Source organism: Lagenorhynchus albirostris, chromosome 17 (assembly GCF_949774975.1).
Source record: "Lagenorhynchus albirostris chromosome 17, mLagAlb1.1, whole genome shotgun sequence".
In the NCBI taxonomy this organism is placed as follows: Eukaryota; Metazoa; Chordata; class Mammalia; order Artiodactyla; family Delphinidae; genus Lagenorhynchus; species Lagenorhynchus albirostris.
In genome coordinates, this window is record NC_083111.1 from 49,331,788 (window position 1) to 49,354,003 (window position 22,216).

The 22,216-nt window shown below is 33.4% G+C and overlaps 1 protein-coding gene and 1 pseudogene across 38 annotated transcripts in view; one reads left to right on the forward strand and one right to left on the reverse strand.

Moving 5' to 3' along the window:
* Window positions 1-22,216, forward strand: part of RIMS2 (regulating synaptic membrane exocytosis 2) — a 576,987-nt gene that overhangs the window by 373,380 nt on the left and 181,391 nt on the right. For 23 of the 38 annotated variants that reach the window (XM_060127293.1, XM_060127304.1, XM_060127290.1 and 20 more), the window contains 2 exons: window positions 9,300-9,479; window positions 10,385-10,494. In XM_060127293.1, the coding sequence (XP_059983276.1) occupies window positions 9,300-9,479; window positions 10,385-10,494 (290 nt within the window). Of the gene's footprint in view, window positions 1-9,299; window positions 9,480-10,384; window positions 10,495-11,313; window positions 11,347-22,216 lie in introns of all 38 variants that reach the window. The other 15 variants (XM_060127311.1, XM_060127307.1, XM_060127296.1 and 12 more) reach the window with 3 other exon arrangements.
* LOC132508400 (ragulator complex protein LAMTOR5-like) lies at window positions 1,691-1,966 on the reverse strand (annotated as a pseudogene).

The window sequence follows — 22,216 nt, forward strand, 5'->3', positions numbered from 1 at the left end:
TGAGATTCCTGTGTGGAATGTAGAATGTTTTCCTGTAGATGCCCTATCTGAGAAGTATACTGAAAGCCCTTCCTGAATGGGATCAAATCTAAGTAATTCACACTTCCTGAGCTACCCCTCCCCTTTTTGCCTTAATTTCTTTGCATTGTTACAAACCTCCTTTCCTCTTAGAAGCATTTTCTTCTCCATCACAAGTAATCTATTTGTGTTTCTGACTGTATGCTTTCTTAATTTCTCTGGAATTTTCCTCCATTCATTATTTCTTGTTTCCCTTACATTTCAATCTCTCTTACTTTACTAATTTGTTTTTCCTCAAATTGTTGTTACAGAGGACTGTTGAAATCTCCTTGATAATGCCTTCTTTCTATTCTGCCACACCTTCAAGCTCCCTTGAGAATGATCAATTTCTCTCTCTTACTTAGGTCATGTTTCTTGACTATGTATTTTTACATATGCTTTCTCCACTCCTTCATCAGCTCCTAAGCTTTAACCCTCTACAGTCTGACCTTTGCTTCCAGCACTTTATTTTAAATGATTTTCTCCATGGTTCTTATTTGCTGTATCTTTTTACACATATTTATCCTTGTTATGTCCTTGCATCTGCCATTATTAACCACTTCTCTTTTTAGCCTCTCTAATGAATAGTGAAATATTAATATAATACAGTGACTTCTCAAACTGTCTGATTATCTGACTGACATCTGTACAAGAATATTCTTGCAACGCTTCACAAATTTAAGTCCAAACCTGAAGTTACTCTCGTTCTTCCCAAGAATTCTTCTATTTCTGTTAATAGATCATCCTTTCATTTTGGAGGCTGGGAATTTCAGGCTCTTTCCTTGGTTTATTCATGTCTCATTTAATTCATATGGTGATTTGCCAAACATTATATAGAGGAAAAAAAAAAACCATCCCTGGTCAAAGAAGTTAACAGGCTTTAGAACCAAGAAAGCACAATTCAAATTCCAGCTCAAAAAATATCTAATTGTGTGACTTTGACCAAGTTTCTGTGAGCCTTAGTTTGCTTATTTCTAAAATGAGAGAGATTGAATTATACAATTTCTGAGATTCCTTCTAACCCTAAAATTCTGTCTGTATAATTCTGTATATTGTATATTTTGTACATTGTGATTTATGTTTGTCATCCATACCTTCTTCTGTTTCCAAACTTTTACTACAAGTCAGCCTTTTCCTACTCTAATTCATTCCGTACACTACTGCTGAAGTCATCTTCTTAATTCATTACTTAAAAAGTACCTTTGTTCAGAACTTTTTGGTCACTCTCATTGAAAATTAAACCCTGTCTTAACCTCTTAACTAGATGTTTAAGATCTCTATAAACTGACTCCAAGCTAATTTTCTAACATTTTACCACATTCTACTTTCTGTTATTTCTAGTATTTCCATTTGACTCTTTTTTTCCCCTCCAACCAGATTTATTGACCATAACAAAATTCTATATACAAAGTGATCTAGACCTGTTGCTTCAAAACAAGATCTTTTCTTACTGACATTTTGATAGGTCAGTCCATACAATGTCAAAAAGTGCTTACTCTAAAATTAATAGAAAAATGTCCAATGCATATTAAATGAATGACCTAACTATTGAAACTCTAATAACTCTTTAAGATAATTAACATAGGTAGACAGTAGTCCCTATCACAGGCTTCTGGAGAACTGACATGAGACGTCAGAAGGCCATTTTGTACAATGCCACTGTGACGCCTTTGTGTTTCTGGATCATGATGTTCCCATTGTCTGATTCTAGACACAACACAGGAATATCAGTGGGGTCAGACGTTAGCTTAGCTGCTTGCTGGGCTAGAACAGATATCACCCAAGCCTGCTCATCTGACCGGGTCCCACGGCAGCCCAGGTTAAGTCCCTGTGAATCTGTGACCAGGGCTCCATCAATGGATGGATTCTTCACTGTGTCCTCCAAGTGCTACTCAGAAGTCGTCTTCATCCCACCCACTGTGTGCCAGGCCCAGGACCGCACAGCACGTGGCGTCCTTCTTCACCACTGGCCTCCCATTTGACTCTTTTTTATGGTTGCCGTCTATCTGCTGATATTTCTTCAGCTTTTCATGCAGGAGATATTGTCCATCCTTTCTAAGATAGTCTTTAACATGCTAATCATATAATATTTTAAATTCCCTGCCTGATAGTCCCAACATGTGTCCTAGCTGAGTCTGACTCTGTTGATTGCTTTGTCTCTTGACAGTGGGCCTTATCTTTCTTGCTTTTTGGTGTTTCTAGTAATTTTGACTGTTAGACATCATGTCATCATTAGTGACTGAGGCAGATAGTATTTGTGCCTGAAAATGTGCATACCTTTTGTTCTGTGTGTATGTATGTGTATTCAGGAGGGGATTAATCAGTCCTCTGACTACTACCTCTATGTGATTTGAACTGACATTATGAAGTAACAGCTAGGGGCAGCAGGCAGCAGTGTATATGAGGAGTTTCCACTATCCATGTAAAACTAGCAAACAAAAGAAATGCTAGTGAATTGTTCAAAGTTGACCAATGAAACTTTTGAACATGGCACTCAGATATTCTAGAGTGAGGAATATGCCTAATCACATTTACTCATGTCATACAATAGCAATGCATAATTTGGTTCTTTAGAGATACATCTTTAAGATGTTTGTTATTTTATGGAATCTTTGAGGACCTGGGAAGGGAAAACATACTATCAATGCTTTAGTGAGATAACTTGAATTTCTTACAGTTAACAAAATGGTATTATACTTCAACATCCACTGAAAATGGAAACTATTTAGTAAAATAAGAATTTTATAGATAGGTGATAATTATATCATCTCTCAGGATTTTGAAAAAACATATATATATATATATATATATTTTTGCGATACGCGGGCTGCTCACTGTTGTGGCCTCTCCCATTGCGGAGCACAGGCTCTGGACGCGCAGGCTCAGTGGCCATGGCTCACGGCCCAGCCGCTCTGCGGCATGTGGGATCTTCCCGGACCGGGGCACGAACCCGTGTCCCCTGCATCGGCAGGCGGACTCTCAACCACTGTGCCACCAGGGAAGCCCCCAAAAAACATATTTTAAAGATGTATTAATTTGCTGTAGTTGCTGAGTAAATAATCTTGCTTATTTTTTTGTTTCTGCTATTTTTGAAGTAAAAATGAAATAACATTGAGAATTATAACTACTATAACTGCTATAACTACTAATAAAATACTCAAAATATCCTCAAGATATTTATATTTTACATGTTTCTGTGTGTGCATGTCTACTAATACAATATATCTTTATTGTTCTGGACAAAATTGGGATAATCTTTTCTTCTTGCTGTTTCCAACATTGACTATTTTTTAGAAAATACTTCTATAGATAAGGGAACACTTTACTTCTCTTTTTGTTGATAAAATAGGGTTATGAGAAATAGTAACATGTTTTTCTACATTAAAAGTGTTTGGTTTCTCTCATCAATATGTGTATTATTACTATTTTCACATGTTAGATTGTTATTAACTTGGCTGACCCTAGATATTGCTGTTATTTTTGAATAAAATCATTTACTTTTAACTAACATACAGAATTTAATGTTTAACTGAACAGAAATGTTCTGTAAAAAAAAAAAATGCTGTCATGCCCAATGAAAATTAATCTATCTTCCTCCAAAATAATAAAATATTACTCTTCATACACGTGGTAAATAAGTATTTCTGAATATGTACTTATTACCATGGTATTTTGTGTACTTGCAATTCTCTTAACTTTGGAAGCAATGCTGAAATAATATAGAGTTTTTAAAAAGTTAAACTGTACCTTGCACAATATGATGAGCATGAAAATTATAGAGTTGAATCATATAATTGCTTTAAATTACTTGATATGTTATACAAATATATAACATATTTTATATTAATTACCCTAAAATATCTCATTTTAAAATTCTGTAATATATTTATTTCTTCAATTATGCAGCTAATGCTCAGACAATCTCTACACGTTGAAGGTGTTTTATCCAAAGTATAATGCTGCTGCTGTTAATCAGCTTACTATATTACATAATATAGATGTAGGAAGTCATTTCTTGCCCCAAACATGAGATTATACTTCTTGTCCTTCAGAGATACATCCAAATTTATTTTTAAGATTTCAGCTTTATAAAGAAATAATTTCTTTATAAAAAAGAAAAAATAGTAATTCCTAAGTAGCTTTACTTTTTACAAGTCTATTTAAAAAAAAACCCTATTACATTTACTTATCTTTACAGTATAAATGCAAAATAAGTCTGTCTGATTTAACATAGACTCTAAAGTCTGAGTTACATTCTAGGACAATTTTCATTGATATCTGAATAATACTTTGAAGCACTGTGATGTTTGTTTTTCATTTTTTTAGTATTCTTCTATCGTATTTAGAGAGATAGTCTACATTGAGCTTATGTTGATCTGGAGTTGTATCATTGCAATGGTTGTATATAAGTGAAAGAAAATGCTCACTGGCCTATTCTTTTCTGTTACACTGCGTAACTCCCATGTACTTTGAGACTAGGAGAAGTAAGTAGCAAAGGTGATGAAATAAGTAGGAAGCTGTGCCAGATACCTGGAAATTAAAAAATCTTTCAAAGGCGACTATACGAGAGGAAAAATGATTGAAAACGTACAACTTCACTTGATCATTATAAAATGATTTTTCCCTTAGAAATCCTCATCAAATCTGCATGTACTATCATATGCTTTTAAAGCTGGGTTGTTACAATACTGGGTCTTGTTTCAATAGTGTCAGTCAATATAATTCAAAAAGAGTCATGTACCACAATGTTTATTGCAGCTCTATTTACAATAACCAGGACATGGAAGCAACCTAAGTGTCCATCGACAGGTGAATGGATAAAGAAGATGTGGCACATATATACAATGGAATATTACTCAGCCATAAAAAGAAACGAAATTGAGCTATTTGTAGTGAGGTGGATGGACCTAGAGTCTGTCATACACAGTGCAGTAAGTCAGAAAGAGAAAAACAAATACCGTATGCTAACACATATATATGGAATCTAAAAAGAAAAAAAAATGGTTCTGAAGAACCTAGGGGCAGGACAGGAATAAAGACACAGACATAGAGAATGAACTTGAGGACATGGGGAGGGGGAAGGGTAAGCTGGGACAAAGTGAGAGAGTGACATGGACATATATACACTACCAAATGTAAAATAGATAGCTAGTGGGAAGCAGCCCTGTAGCACAGGGAGATCAGCTCAGTGCTTTGTGACCACCTAGAGGGGTGGGATTCGGAGGGTGGGAGGGAGACACAAGAGGGAGGAGATATGGAGATATATGTATATGTATAGCTGATTCACTTTGTTATAAAGCAGAAGCTAACACACCATTGTAAAGCAATTATACTCCAGTAAAGATGTTAAAAAAAAAAAAGATGTTGTGAAGACAGGGAGAAGACAGCCATGTACCAGCCGAGGAGAGAAGTTTCAGGAGAAACCAACCCTGCCAACTACTTGATCTTGAACTTCCAGGCTCCAGAGCTGTAAGAAAATAAATTCTGTGGTTTAAAAAAATATGAATTAGCTCTATTTGTGGAGTATCCTCTGCAAATGCTTGCAGTTTGGAATAGCAGCCACTAAATAAGCAGAGCTATAATCTGTATCTATCCAGGTAAATGGCACATACAAACTCTGAACTATTATAAACATATCAGAAAATGTAAACTATTTAAGAATAGAATTCTGACAGATATTAAATCACTTTTAAAAGACAACCAAATTATTTACCTAAGAAAGATTTAAATATACAGGTCAGTGTTTCCTAACTTGTATATGGCTTGATTTTGTCAGTCTTGTAAAATCTGTTTACCCTTTTTAGAATAATATTTTGAAATACATAAGGTAAAATAAAGTAAATAAGTAGGATCACAAAGGAAACTATTTACATTGAAATATAGACCCCAAATTCAGAAACCCAGGTAAACACTTAAATATTTTATGCCTTGCAAACGGTTATCTATTATTTCATGCCTCAGTTGCTACTATTCAAAATTAATTATTTATAAGTTCTTACCTTAAAATTAAAACTCACTAAGAATTTGGGTGGAAGTTGGCAAGTTTTATATCTCAGTCCCTTAAAGAACCTGCTGTGAAGCTGGGTATTATATATGAGACTTAGGCATTGCTGCTTTCAATTTTCTCAGCAATAATCTTAGTTCTCACCTAGTAAGACCTTTTCTTACCCAACTGTGGGAGCAGGAGCCTATCTTGACCTTCTACTGTGTTATCAAAGTTTAAAATATGATAGCTTTCCCCTCCCCTTAACTGTGGTGGAACATTTCAGTAAATTTCTACCTTCTACTGTGGTTCTTGTCATGTTCCACTTATTAAACAATTTTCATTTCACACTATGGAAATCATATAATTCATATTATTGTTGAATATGGAAAGAAAATATAAGTAAAATTTAAAACATTGATTATAATCTTCAAACAATGTTTTCACTAAAGAGTTTTTTTAAGGGATATTTCCTAAAGAGTGACCTGTTTGCTGTAAAAATAATAGTATCCTTTCAAGGACATAGAACTTAGCAACACATTTGAAATAATTCTCTGGATTTCACTCATGATTATATATTTCAATTATTAAAATACAGTGTCAAAGAAGTGTAAGTGTATATCCTGATATTTCACGTTCCACTCGGAAAAATTACTTGGTGGAATCAGAATAAATCAAATTTTGCATAAACAAGTGAAATATTAGCTTAATTTTCTGTTGGGATAGTCATAGATATTCCAGAAAGTTGTGTTACTACATGTTATGTAATGAAATAAGTTTATTACTAATTTAAGATAATAGGAAATATGAAAATAAATTAAAGATTGGTACTTTCCAAAAATAGGTTTTAAGGAGTCTAAGGTATATACATCCCTTTGATTCTGGTTACCTATTGTGTTGAATATATTCAAAGATATGTACACCAAAAACATTTAACAAATATTGAGCATATTTATTTACTTTTTTTTTCTTTTTCTTTTTTTTTTTTTTTTTGCGGTGCGCGGGCCTCTCACTGCTGTGGCCTCTCCCGTTGCGGAGCACAGGCTCCGGACGCGCAGGCTCAGCGGCCATGGCTCATGGGCCTAGCCGCTCCACGGCATGTGGGATCTTCCCGGACCGGGGCACGAACCCGTGTCCCTTGCATCGGCAGGCGGACTCTCAACCACTGCGCCACCAGGAAAGCCCTCTTTTTTTTTTTAATGAATTTATTTATTTATTTTGGGCTGCATTGGGTCTTTGTTGCTGTGCATGGGCTTTCTCTAGTTGCAGTGAGCGGGGGCTACTCTTCATTGCACTGTGTGGACTCTAGGCACGTGGGCTTCAGTAGTTGTGGCACGTGGGCTCAATAGTTGTGGCTCGCGAGCTCTAGAGCTCAGGCTCAGTAGTTGTGGTGCATGGGCCTATTTGCTCCGCGGCATGTGGGATCTTCCCGGCCCAGGGATCAAACCTGTATCCCCTACATTGGCAGGCAGATTCTTAACCACTATGCCACGAGGGAAGTCCTGAGCATATTTATTTCTAAAGAGGAGTGTTCTTTCTAAAATAGTTTTTCAGGAACAAAAATAGAATTATGATTTCTTACACTATCAGGTTGGCTTTTCATTTCTCTCTTTGACTAGTAATTGAATATTGTATATGTATTTACATTTAATCTCAGCTTCTTTTCACGTATTCTGGATACACTTATAAAAAAACTAAATTCTTAAGAAATCAATCATATTATAGTACATGGACTTAAAAATAGTTAAAAAATTACTTGCCTTACATGTTACCCTATGAATTGAAAGTGTAAGATGATCACAAGGTAATGTAGAGTAAATCCAGTATGCAGTTCCTAAAGTCATCTAATCTAATGCCTACTGGTCCAATATGCCACGTAATTACTTACATTTGGGAAATTGTGTCATTTCTTTTCTTATTTTTCTTTAATTGCTTGCATTTTTCATTATCAAAAATAAGATTGAGAGAATTTATAGGTAAAGTGGAAGTCCTTAATACATTAATCTTGAGGGAGACTACTGCTTTCTTTACTGTCTATAATATATAACCATTTCCATTGCTGTGGTTACAACTACGTGCGGGGATAATAGTTTCATTTGAAGTATACTTTGGAGTATGTGTTACTTTGGAGTTCTAGAGCCAAAGCTAGTGTTTTTTGGGTTGTTCCATAGATAGTGGGGCTGGTGTTAGGAGACATTTACTGATTACATGTTAGATGTAAAAGCATTATGCTAGACTCCAGAGATACAAAAATTAGTATTGATAGGTTATTCATTTAAGTCTGCTTCTTTCAGGAAGGATTAGGTTTTGATGTTAGATTTATTTGTGGTCAAATTGCGTGAAATCACATTGTTTCAGAACCATTATTATTTCAATCAATTAATACCCATCCTGAATTGTGTTGGTTGGCATCGCTAAACTGCACTGAGATAAATGGCATAGATTGGTTGAGTAACTCCTTTTCTATACAGTGATTTTTCTTGTGAACCATGTTTTTTTGGTTTTTTGGGGGGTTTTTTTGCGGTACGCGGGCCTCTCACTGCTGTGGCCTCTCCCGTTGCGGAGTACAGGCTCCGGACGCGCAGGCTCAGCGGCCATGGCTCACGGGCCCAGCCGCTCCGCGGCACGTGGGATCTTCCCGGACCGGGGCACGAACCCGTGTCCCCTGCATCAGCAGGCGGACTCTCAACCACTGCGCCACCAGGGAAGCCTTGGACCATGTTTAAATATGGCTACAGACTGCAAAGTTGCACAGCTTTCTCGTAACATTTTGATACTGCTGTTTGAATGTTTAGGTGTATCAATACACGATGATTGTGCTGACAGCCATTTTACATCTTAGTTGGTATACTAATAAACAGGCTTAGGGACTTGAGAATTAGTGCTTCCATGGTTTTCTTTTCTCTTTTGAAAATGTTAGGAAAAGTCAAAGAATTCTTTTCAAACATTAGAATACTTCACATATTTCACACGTTCTATTTAGAGAATTCATTTTGGAAAACAGTTTTGTTTTGATTATAACTGAGCAACTCCTATTGTCTTCACTGGGAATTGCTATTAAAGGCAGATGTTGGTTCCTTAAAAGTTCTTACGAAGTTTAGTGAGAATTTACTCAGAATACGTTGGGGAAGAGAACATTTTTTTTCCATACTCAATAATTTTAAACAATTACCTTTTTCAAAATCAGTTTGATGCATCATAACAAAATAGCAGAAGGGCACTAAAGATCAACTGAGCTGCTTTTTGACTAACGTTTCAGGGATTGTGAAGCAGCAGATAGACAGCCATATCACAGATCCAGATCAACAGAACAACGGCCTCTCCTAGAGCGGACAGCCACCCGCTCCCGATCCACTGAACGTCCTGATACAAACCTCATGAGGTCGATGCCTTCATTAATGACTGGAAGATCTGCCCCTCCTTCACCTGCCTTATCGAGGTGAAAGATAAATCAATCAGACTAACTTCCCCTTTGCCCCACCAGCACACCATTTTACTTTCCCAGCAGCTAAGTGGTCTCTTCTATCATCCTTGGCTGATCACTAATAACAATCGACACTAACCTTTTCAGTGTAAGCACACTATTTATATTCAGCGGATATAATAGTGTGTGACTGCCATTGTAATTTGTTTATTAACTGTCCTGACCTCATTTGTTTTGTGATTTCTCATTTATCAGGAGTCCTGGGTAAATCCCCACATAATGCACCTCATGACTATCATGTTCTCCTACAGAATGAGAAATTGTTTGTGTCCATTAGACATCACTTTTGGAATAATCATCATAATGACAATAAATAAAACTAGATTTTTAGTTTCTTTCTATCAATACTAATATCATGTATTAACCAATATCTTCTTTAGCTGAATTTTGAATTGTTCAGGGTTTTATTTGTAGTCTTGTGAGATAATTTCTAATAAAGGGATATCTAATACAAGCCTGAGCAAAAATCTCTTAGGATCAAGGGAGGGAGGTTAGTGTTAAGAATTTGAAATCTGGTAGAAAGAAATGTAAGCATTACCTTTCATTTTTTTGAGCTGCAGAATTCTCTTCTTGCTTTCATATGGATAGAATACTGATCTACATTAACAATTCCATGGATTTTACTGTAGGGTTTTGTGTGCATGTATCTGTGTATGTATGCATATTACATAAAAGTATAAACATCTTTTGCTATTTAGATAATCATTCAAATATCCATATTTTGTCCTACTTTCCTAACCTTTTAATCAGCAGCTAAACCTCTTTAAAATTGCACCATACAGCTGTCATATGAACCAAATGTGTTAAAAGTGTTTTAACTCATTCTATTGAAAAATGAATATTAATGATGTATCTTGTAGGTCTCACCCTCGTACTGGGTCTGTCCAAACAAGCCCATCAAGTACTCCAGTGGCAGGACGAAGGGGCCGTCAACTCCCACAACTTCCACCAAAGGGAACATTGGAGAGAAGTAAGTTTTATTTCTATTTGTGTCATATAGGAAATACCCATGGAAGCTAAGGTGAATCAAGATTCTTTTTTACTACCTTTGTGTTAGCTTTCTTCTTTTGTCAGTGGAATATCTTAGCTGCATTTGCTAGTAGTTATATTTATAAATATATTTATAAATATTATATATTTTGCATTTAAATTTTATAATCTTTGCAGGCAAAAATAACCTATCATTATTGCTCTTGCACATTTTTCAAACTTTAATAAATGCGTTTTAAGAAGTAAACTTAATGCTCTTAAATAAGCAGTTGGGTGAAGTTTCTTTGCTACAACTAAGTTTATGTAATTGTTGATAGTTACATAAAGTTTATTAGTAACTAGCCAAATCAATTTTCACACACTGCAAAGGACTGGTTAGCTGATGCACAACAATGGTGATCCGTCTCAAAACTGGAGTACCAGAAAAAGGTAATCATGAATATACAAGAAAGATGCATGTTGTACTGATATCTTTAATACTTTCAAATTTTTGCATAAGAAGCACTATTTGCTTACACACAGATGATCGTACTCCCCAGACATCTGTAAATTCTTGGATAAAGGGCCTGTAAAAGCATGGATGATAAAATATAATAATTTTTAATGTCATTTTAAAAAATGGTCCCTTTATTTGGTAATTGGATGTGCTTTACCAAAACAAACAAACCAACAAACACATTTAAGTCACCATTTAACTTTTCTTTAATAGATGATACATTCTGTGCCTTTGGAAATTTCTGTTGTTTTTAACCCCTGTGCTTTGGTTCCCTTTTTTGTTTTATTATTTTGTTTTTCCTAGACAATGGAGTCAAGGAGATAGAACCTTATGAAGGTCTGTACATAAAGGAGGGTTTGTTTTGTGCTGACAGCCTTTTTAGGGGTTATGTGAGCAAAAATAAACCCAACTGCAATTGATGTCCCTCCACTGTATAGACCTTTATTACAGTAAAATTACTTTGTTTTATGATTCCAGTAAAGTATTTGACTTTTGTCTTACTTGGAAAATATACAAAGGAGTTAAATTTTTTGATTCAATCAAGTAAGAATGCAAAGAATTTAACTTCTTTTAAATCACAAGGTAAAATTTTCTTTTTTAAAAAATTTGCTTTTTAAATAGAATTTGATGTTTTGTGTAAGACTTTAACCAAAGATATCAATTGCAGTCTGTGTTTATGTCATTGAGGATGTACACCTAGTCTAGTTATATTTATCATCATATATTTCATTTTGTATTTATGATGATCTTTCAATTATTAAATTTGGCTTTCTAGAAAAGAAAGTTATTGCATTAGATAGTGATTGTGCTTTGTATTTCCTGCATCATTTTTCATGTTGTAGCAAGACTGTTTATAGTGTAACAAAGTTAAATATGTACAGTTTGATTGTCAGTGCTACATTATGACTCAAGAGAAAATATTGAATCATGATATATGGAGTGTCATACATTTACCAGGACAGTAAAAATTCCTCTGCTGATTATAGAATTCTGCAATTGACTTTGTAACTTTGAAGAATTGTTAACTGTTTTATTTACTGATGAATCTCCAGCACATAGAATAATGCCTGGCACATTATAGGCCTTCAGTAAAGAGTTGTTGAATGAATGCATGAAATATTTATTTACAAATTGAAAAGCTACTTCAAATAGTGTAAAAAGTACCATTAAAATAATCTTGTAATTCTATATATGTTTATAGTAAAATTCATATTTGTAACGTATTTTTAAGTGCATTGCATTTGAGCAGCAGTACTTTTATTGCCTTACATAACTTAGAACAAGTTGTGATCTTGTTAGTTGTAGCTGAATGATTTATCAACTCCTATTTTGTGGTCCTTTTTATTTACTATGTACTGTGAACTATAATTGTGAACAACTCAGTGCTATCGTGACTAATGGTCTGTTATACAGCCTGATAAAAAGATATTAGCATTTCTATAATTGTCAATTATTTACATAAAAATGGGAGTGTATAATTTTAAAAGTACTTTCCCTAAGGAAAGTTCTGTAATACATACAGAATCTTTTGTCCCCTCTCCCCACAATTTTTAAAGATAGAGTTTTGGCATCATTTGTTGGAATATGAAGTCAGAAACATAATTCATGCCATATTTTTTTCTAAATTCAGTTTTAATATCTTCTGTAGCAATAGTCCATTGAGATATTAGTTGTCCCATTCTTTGTAATAATAAATATACCAAAAAAACTGACATTAAAGCTGATATTTAAAAAACAATGCTGATATTGAAGGTCAGGGAAGTTTTTCATGGGCTTGTCAACAAACATTCTATTTTCTATCTGGTTTTGCCCTATAGAATCTATAAAAACCACAGTTTTCCTATAATGTCTCTAATTGTGACTTTTCCATTTTTATAAATAAAAGAGAGGAGAGTCAAAAACCTCTCTTATTCCTTCCAGTATGAAATAAAAGAATTTGGGGAGTTTTGGTTGTTTTGTTTTGCTTAAAAGTATGAATGATTTTAGCAGTGTTTTCATAAATATTGATATGAAGACTCCAGCGGATACATGATTGTATCTTTTCTTTAGCTTTAAAGGCAATATATAATATCTCCTTTAGAAGTCTTCAGCTTCTAACTGAAGTTAAAGGTATAACCCAAAATTGACTATGGATTAATGGTCTAAATTGAATTATGTTTGGATTATCTCTTAAAAAGTTTTCAGACTTTATAATTTTGTGACACTGTTTTAGAATCAAAGAAATGACATGTTTATTTTCTGATCCTGTTCAATAGCTGAAAAATGAACAAGTCCTAATTTAATTCCTTTTGACCTGGGATATATTTTAGTCTGTTAATTAATTTAAAACCTTATATATGTTGGTCTTGACAGTGGTACAGTATTAGTCATCTTCTTTTTGTCTGAGAGTCAGAGAAAATCGAAACAATATAATGAAAGTACAATGTACTAAACAACCGTAAGGCATTATTATTTTTAATTTACCCCTAACTTTGATGTGCTGGCATTTTATAAAAGTAAAAACAAGTTTATAATATTATTTTTTGTTTCTCTAGAAGAAAAGTTATATAGTATTATTTTTCTAAGAGTATATCAAGTTTATAGATGAAGTATTTTGCCTGTCTTACAGTTATATTACATATTACAAATACTCATGGGCCACAATTTCTTTTTTAAATCAAAGTTATCATAAAAGGAGACAGTAAGATAATTTATTAACAGTATACTTATGTGCTTTCATAACATGTCAGAAACTCATTAAAAATAATCTATTTGTCTCCTTATTATCACTCATATCATGAATAATTTGAAATTTGTTGTTTTGTTTTACTTAAGAGTAACAGATGTACATATCTGGTCTTATCCTTTTCTTTACTTTTACTTTTGCATATACAGAAGTTAATGAAGTAACTGAGCATGTGGAAGAGCAGGGGGGAGAAAAGCAGGGTGAAGAGGTCAAGGCAGGTGTGTTTGACTGTGTGTCCAAAATAAATAATCAAATGTTTTAGAAGTATGACTTTTCTATTTCACGTAAGACTTTAGGCTCCAAATTTATAAATACAGAATAAAGAACAGATTGTTCAGTACTAATTTTAAAATAATTACTTAAATTTATTAGTGGAAAGATATTACATGAGCTAGCATCAGGGTATTTAATTTACCCGTTTGAACATTCTCCTTATTGTTTAAATCAAACTGAAGTTATAGACAATGCCTCTCACTAAGATTTATACTTATCCTTTACCCCAGCCTTACATTCAGTTCATATATTTACTCAAAAATGTTTTTTGGGTACCTACTAAAACACTGTATTTCACTGAGTGTAGGTTCATTGAAGTTCTAGTCTCTTCTCTCAACAATTTTGATTTTTTAGAGGTAAATTACAAGTAAATATAGAGCAGAATATAAATTACAAAATTTTAATTCTTGAAACTTTTAGAAACTATTATAATTTATCCATAAACTTTTTTCTAAATTAAGAACAATTAACTGTAGCTTCATCTTCAACCCAGCTCAGTATTGCGCTATTTATTGACAATCCTAATTTCTCCCCAAAGAGTCCTCCTTCTAAATGGAATGAAGACACTTCATTTTGGTGTTTTTAAGCCCCTATTATGTTTACATACCATAATTTTTGCCACTTTCTTTGTCGGAATATTTCTGAAAGTATTGTATTCATGAATGGTAGCATGTACTTTATGTGCCTTTTGTTCTCTCCTTTACCATTGTGTGAAAGCAATGTTATTATGTATATTGTGCATAAGATGTATTTTCATGGATGCATTCTTGCAGTAGTGTTTGTGGTTTAAGACAGAAAACCTCTTAAACTGCAATTGCAAATTTTTTAGTAGCTATTTTTAAAGTCATAAATGTGAGAAAAATCATCAGAGTACATCTGGTAATGAAAACAAAGGCAAGTTTAGACACATATTTATATCAATAAGAAAGTATAGCTATCTCTGTTCTGAACATATCGTGTACTAACTACTGGAATGTCACACATCTTCCATTTTCTTGAAGTGCTATAGGAATAACATTTTTAGGGAATACTGTAAGAATGAATTTCATTTTAATTTAGCTGTGTGGTTAATGTTTCCCTGCTTGCCCGTTCCTATGTATCTGAAACTAGTCCATACGAATACCAAAAGGCTTTCATACTGTTCACGAATTGGCTTTTGCAGTAAAGTCATTGTTAAGTATATCATTAGTTTGGGGACTTCAGCAGTAATTAATATCACTTTTATTTATTTTTAACTTTATTAAGATAAAGAAGTCCATTTATTGAGCCAGTTTGTCACCTATGCTTAATTCTCAAAATGAAATTGATAAATTACATTAGTTCTTAGAATAAAACCGTAACTACAATCTTCCTAACTTATTATAAAATGACTCGTTATTCCTCATTTTATTTTTGTTTTTTTCACTTTTCTATGGGCTAGGAAGGGTATACTTTGCTCTTCTATTCATTAATGTGAGGTGTCATGTTAGTGCATGGATTTGTTTCTCTGGTGTGTGATGTCATCTTTTGTGGTGTGCTTGGTTTTTATTTGGGTTGTTAATGACCATGATTATTAATCACTGTTGTCTGTTTTCAATGTTATAAAGACAATGAGGGAGAAACACCAAGCCCACCTAATAATGGGAAAAAAGGCAAGTCTAATATGAAGTTAAGAGTGCCTTTCTATATATTAGACACTCTGTTTCGACATTTGTAATGTGCTTTCTTAAATAAGTATAAATAGAAGTATAGTCCCAATTTAAGTTATCCAATATTTAAAGTGTATTCTCTTTTTAAAATACATTTCTGAATACAAAATTTGTTTCTGAAGTACTTACCTTATTATTGGATCCTGTTACAACCCTATTCTATTGAAATGTATGGCATTAAAAAGTTTTGCTTTTTTGGTCATAAGGAGTAAGATTCTGAGGAAGATAGTTACGGTCATGATATTATGCATTTAGAAAAACACAACATGCGTATTTTTCAACCCAGAAATTATTTTAAAATTGAACTATTTAAAAATATTTTAAAGTAGAAATCAACTTAATTATGAGTTCAACAGTATTAAACAAACATTTGTGATATTTGTAGATTTTTCACAGTACTAAAACTAATATTTGCAGTTTTATACATTATTATATTGCCTAGGCAGTTTAAAAAGATGATTGATTTTAATACTTATGTTTAGTTTTTCCTATAATTATAAGTGACAATTCTGTCATCCCCCACAACTAAGTTCTGTCAAAAACAGTAGGACTGATTTTAAAGCCAGCTAAAGTTACATTACATAAAATGCCTATTGTATGCATTTTGACCTAACTTTGTTTTCAAAAAGATTAAAGCTCTTTATAAAACAAGAAAAAAACCCAAAAAACAGTAGGACTGTATATGTTTTGCAGTAATTGATAATCAAATATAGCTACACATGTTGATTTAGAATGTCAGCATTTTAAAATGGTTACATCAAAAAAAATCAGCCTTCTAAAATATCTTCTTATCCTAACAATTTCCCTTGTTATTGAGCCAAATTAAGAAATGCATAGTGTTGTGCTTCAGTAATTTAGTTGAAATGTCCTTTAGTTTTCAATATACTCTTTCTTCCCTGTCTTTATCTTTTATAAATAATGTCTACAATGTCACATTTAAGATTGATTTAGCACTAAAATAATTCTTCTTACTTTGGAGTGTTAATTATTCATTAATACCTCTCCAAGCATAAAATTCTTAAAATATGCCAAGTTATTATGAAAAGGTGAAAATTGTATAGCAAAATAAATAAAATTATATCACGTATTGTAATTAATGAATATTCTCCATAAAAAAACACAAAAATTTAACTGAGCTCCCAATGTCTGTTTACATATTTGTCATTTTTATCTATTTCTTGACCTCCATGAGTGGAGTAGGAAGATTTTGATTAAGGTGACACAATACCATTTCTTTTTTAAAAAGATCAGTTTGATTGTTACATTGAGAATAACCCAAAATAATTAAGATTAGAAACAAGGAGAACTATTAGCAGGCATTCCCAATAACCCAGGAAAGAGGTGATGGTGACTTAGACCAGAATGATAGGAGTAGTTGGATTCTGGATAGATATTAAAGATAGAACCAACAGAATTAACTGACAGGGTAGAAGAGATCCCATGATAAAATCCATGTTTTGGGCCTCAGTAATTGGGAAAATATGGAGTTTCTATTAATAGATTTGGTGGGACTATCAGGTGCTCAGGTTTGGATATAAGTTAGAGATGCTGTTAGACATGTAGGATAGGATGTCAAACAGGCAGTTTGAAATATGTTCTGGATTTCAGGTTAGAGATTTGGACTGTAGTTACAGGTTTAGGATTCATCCTTCCAAAGAGAGACTTAAAACCATGAGCCCCATTGGTATCACTGAGAGAACAAGCATAGGTAGCTAAAAGAAGAGGTCCAAGGACTATGAACCGAACTATTCTAACATTTAGAAGTTGAAACAATGAAGCAGGAAAGACTGAGGAGCATCATGAGTAGGAGGAGAGGTAGTGGGGAAACCGTGGATTGTAGTGTCTCTGAATAGAAATAAAGAAAGTGCTTGAAGCAGAAGAGAATTATCAAGACTGTGAAATGATCACTAGCTTTAGCAAATAGCAAGTCATTGTGCTAACCTTTATTGAGAGTAGTTTTGGTGGAGTTGTAGGGGGTAAAGGCCAATTACAGTGGATTTGGAAGAGGAAAGAAATGGAGATGGTATAGGCACCTTTTAAAGAGTTTGGCTGTAAAGGGAAGAAAGGAAATAGAAATCTAGACTAAGAGGATAGGTCAGGGGAACAAGAATACATGAAAGATATATGGGAAACTTTATGTTCATCCTCTGACTTCTAAATCAAGATCTGCCAATTTGTTCTATAGAGCCATCTGGCCCCAAGCCATCTGCCTATAGTTTGCCAAGACATTTATCAGTGTTCTGTAGCTTTGCTCCTAGATTTAGAATCAAGACTTAGATTTGGAAGGAACCTTATAAATCTTTTAATAAAACAGCTTTTCTTTACTGATAAAGGAGTAGAATTCTAGAGGACAATTAGCTTTCTTCAGTCCACATAGGAGCAGACCTCTAGTCTTGACTCCCAATCTTGTGCATTTATATACCATGCCTTTTCAGATGAATGGCATTCTCCTTGCATGTGTTTCAACCGTTTGTTTTATTTTAGATATTAGTTAACAGTTTAGCTCAATTCAACCGATAGCTGCTATTTTTAGTTTGTTGTACTAGGTAGTCATTGAGGATGCAATGATCAATAAGATATATTTCCTGCTTTGGGGAGCTCCCAAGGGAAAAATAAAACAGTAATAATATAATGATAACAAATGAAACATAGTTGGTAAAATTATTTTATAACATGTCACTTACATACAGTCTCTTAAGATTGTGATACGTATAGAGGAGGTAAGTTTTGAGGTGTTATGGGCATTTTTTCAGCCCCAGATATTTCTCCCACTACTTGTGATAGTACTTAGTATTCTGATATTCTTTAATGGCTTAATTATTTTAATAATATAAAGCGTAGGCTTTCCAGAACACTGAAATGTAAATATTCCTTAGGGACTGACCCGAGTTATTATTACACACAAATTTCATAGGAAGCAAGTTAGAGCCTGTGAATGGAGAAAGTCAGGTGTAGGGAGAGAGATGCTGGAAAATGTGGAAGAGCACTGGGTACCTTGGAAGGGTGATAATGATAAAATCTGCCTTGAACTAGCCCCTGTCTACTCTAAATAACATTCCTTGCTATGTAGATATGCTATAAATTAACTTTCTTAAATAATTTGGTATATTTAAATTGCTTATAACAATACTTGTCACATAATAAGTACTATTATTTCTTGCTATAATTTTGTATTTTCAGCACAGAATCTGAAAACTTTGGATTTAAAGTGAAACTAAACCTGATTATGATCATCACTCTGAACCAATTATTCAATACATATTACTTAGTAGTTTTGAGGAAAATAGTAACCTTGTTGCTATTCTTGATCACATAGCTTGCATAAGAAACAGTACAAGGAGGAAAGAAATCAACTGGATTGCAGCATGAATTGCTGCATGTTGCCCAACATTTGTACATTTCAATCCACATGTAAAACTCAACATGCAAATATTTAGCATAAGTCAAAATTGTTTAAACCATTTGGACTTTTCATAATGTTTAGAGAACTCCATTGGAAGTTAATAAGTTGCATCTTAAACTCAGTTCTACTATTGAGCATATGTTCTCTGGCAAAGCTTTTAATTTCCCTGAACCTCAGTTATCTCTTCTGTAAAATAAACTATCTTGTAAGGATTTTTAACAGAAGCTAAGTGTTTTGGAGATGTGGCTAATAAATTGTAAAGTCTCAAATCATTTTGTTTTTAATTTATAGCTTATGTTGTTATTGTTGTTTGTTTTGTTTGGTTTTGGAAACTTAACAGGTATAACCTACTATTGTCTGTTAGTGAGCCATTTGCTGTGGGATTATAAACTAAACCCTAATATACTGCCTTCACAAGTCAGGTCCCTAAAGATATACAATGAGATGGAAGGAAAAATATTTTGTTCCTTTGAGTCTCAGTGTATAGTTGCCTACATTATAACCTAAAAATACAGGTTACAAAGGAACCAAAAATAATAAAATAATTTTGACAGTCTTTATAATGGATGCTTGCTTCTGTAAGCATTCAAGGAATTGGATAGCATTTAGGGTGACAGGGTGTGGACAGGTTTTGTTTTGCTGCCTCTCTGTATTCTCATGAATGCTTCTAGAGTGAGGAGAATACCAATACCATGTCTTAATTTCCAAATTTGACATCCAAATTTGATATCTAGATAGGAATGGATTTTATAGTGGCATTGGTAGATATTTCCTAAGTACAGCATTCCCTGCCAACTTAGATAAATGACAATTTGACAAAAATTAAAATAGGACAGATTCAGGGATACTTTAAAATAGCAAGGAATTTATCATATATTTTATTCAATTACATCTGTCTTGTGGAATAATAACTTGGTGACAATGAACACAATGGATTTGAAAGAGAAGAGACTGAGGACATGTGACTATTTAGGTTATTTCAGTAGTCAATCATATGATGGACCCTATCACTTAACTTGTAAACAAGTATTTTCTAATTTCTTTTCCTAATCTTTCCTTTCCTTCCTGGAGACCATTCCTCCTTATTTTTCTTTTCTTCCCCTTTTTCTCATTTTATTTCTTCTAGACTTCCGAAGCCTCAATTGACTAATCAGATTTAGGAGAGAACCCCTTCCACCTCATACATTTCTGCAAACTTCAGCCATTTTCCAAAACATGTCATTGTGGCTTCCTAAATACAAACCTAAGGCCATCTTCTGTTTGTTGAAAATAACATAATCTTAGGAAGGTGATATGGTACTACAGAAAGAGCACAGGTTTTGGAACCTTGGCTCAGGGCCTGCCTTTTCTAGGGAACAACTTTGTGACTCTAGGCCCTTAACCCAAGTTAGTTCATCTGAGAAAAGGAAATCTTATCATATCTCTTTTGTTCCCAATATGCTTTTTTGAGAATCAAATGAGATAACGCATGTGAAATTGTTTGTAAACCAAGATACCTATTTAGTTCTTATCCTTATTAATCAGCTCTTTGTTTTCTTACCTGTAGAAACCACCTTATAGAGGGTCCTTTCTGTGTTTTATAGGATCAAATATGATGCTGTATGTGAAAGCAGATTGAAACACATAGTATTATACAAGTATAATCTTTTAATATAGGAATTTGTGCTCTTTAAATTGTTGTCTTGATGTAGGATTGGCTACATGGTGTGATGAAAACTAGCTGGAATATAGTTTATAGAAATGTGGGTTTTTAAAGTATTACTTAACCTCATAGTTAAGTCTTCATGAGTAAATTGTTTCTTCAAATTATCTAATAGTTATTAAGTCAATTTTTAAGCTTCCCTATCTACAAATTAAATTCACAACTATTTACTTGATGCAGTTATCTCCCTTCTAGGATGTTTTCTGTACTTGAATGGATTTCTAGTTTGCATCTGAGCAATGTGACATATTCTTTCAAAGTCATACTTACAATTAAATTACATTATGCATTTTTCACTTTTACTCTTTGGTAGTAGATGTACAATATCATGGGCTACCACTTTGTACTTAAATTTTAATTTTAAGATCTTTATTATTTAACATTAAGAAGACTTTTATTTTTTAAATTACCGTAATAGTCCTTTAATAGAAAAGACTATCTTTAAGGTGCTGCATACTTAGGGCTTTCTTGCTATTTTTTCTTTAGTGTAACTAAAACACTTTTCAAACAATTTGAGCATTTTCCTGACATAAAACTAGTTTGCTTTTAATTACATTAAATATTTCATTTTAATTATATGACCTATAAATTCAAATAGGGCTAGGTATGAGCTGTTCTTAACATTGCTTTTTGGGTGATGAATTAATGAGTTGGTAGTCAGTTCTGTTCTTTCTATGACTTGAATTCTGTTTTAAAGTAGACACTTGGGTTTCAACATAGGATTTGATAATAGACACATTTAGAACTTCTGGAAAATCTTCTAGACTCAGTGTCTTAATTTTACCATCTCTGGTATAGGTTCTCTCCCATAAAATCTGACTAATCAGTGGTAAGAAGCCAGAGCAACTCTAATTTTAGAGCTGGAAATAACCTTAGAAATTTCAAGACCAGCTTTCTTACCTCAAATGTAACAAATTAGAGGCAGAGGGCCTGTGGCATTTGTCTAAGGTTATACCGCTAGTTAATGACAGAAATGTTCCTAAAAGCCTCCTCAGCCCAGTAATTTATCTGTTACCTTCCTTATGTCACTGATAGCCTTGATCTAGGTCTTCTTTCATTGTTATATTGCCTGCTATTTTTAAATGGATGGTTATGAGTTTTTTTTGTTGTTGTTACTGCCATATAATAGATTTTCTTCAACTAAAATGTTTGTCAATTCAGAGAAAGTATTTAAAAATTAACCCTGTTATATGTTAAGGTATTTTCCTCCACACTTCAGAAGATGCTTTCTACTGGTATATAGAAAGGCTGAACCATTTTCAAAACAAGCCATTTCTACTTCGATACACTCAATTTTACTTCAGAAGGTAGAGTGTCCTTCTTTCTTGGAACATCACAAACTTTATCAAATGGTGATATGTGAAACAACTTTTTAAATGACAAGTGTATAGGATTTTAGAAAATTTTATTTTAGG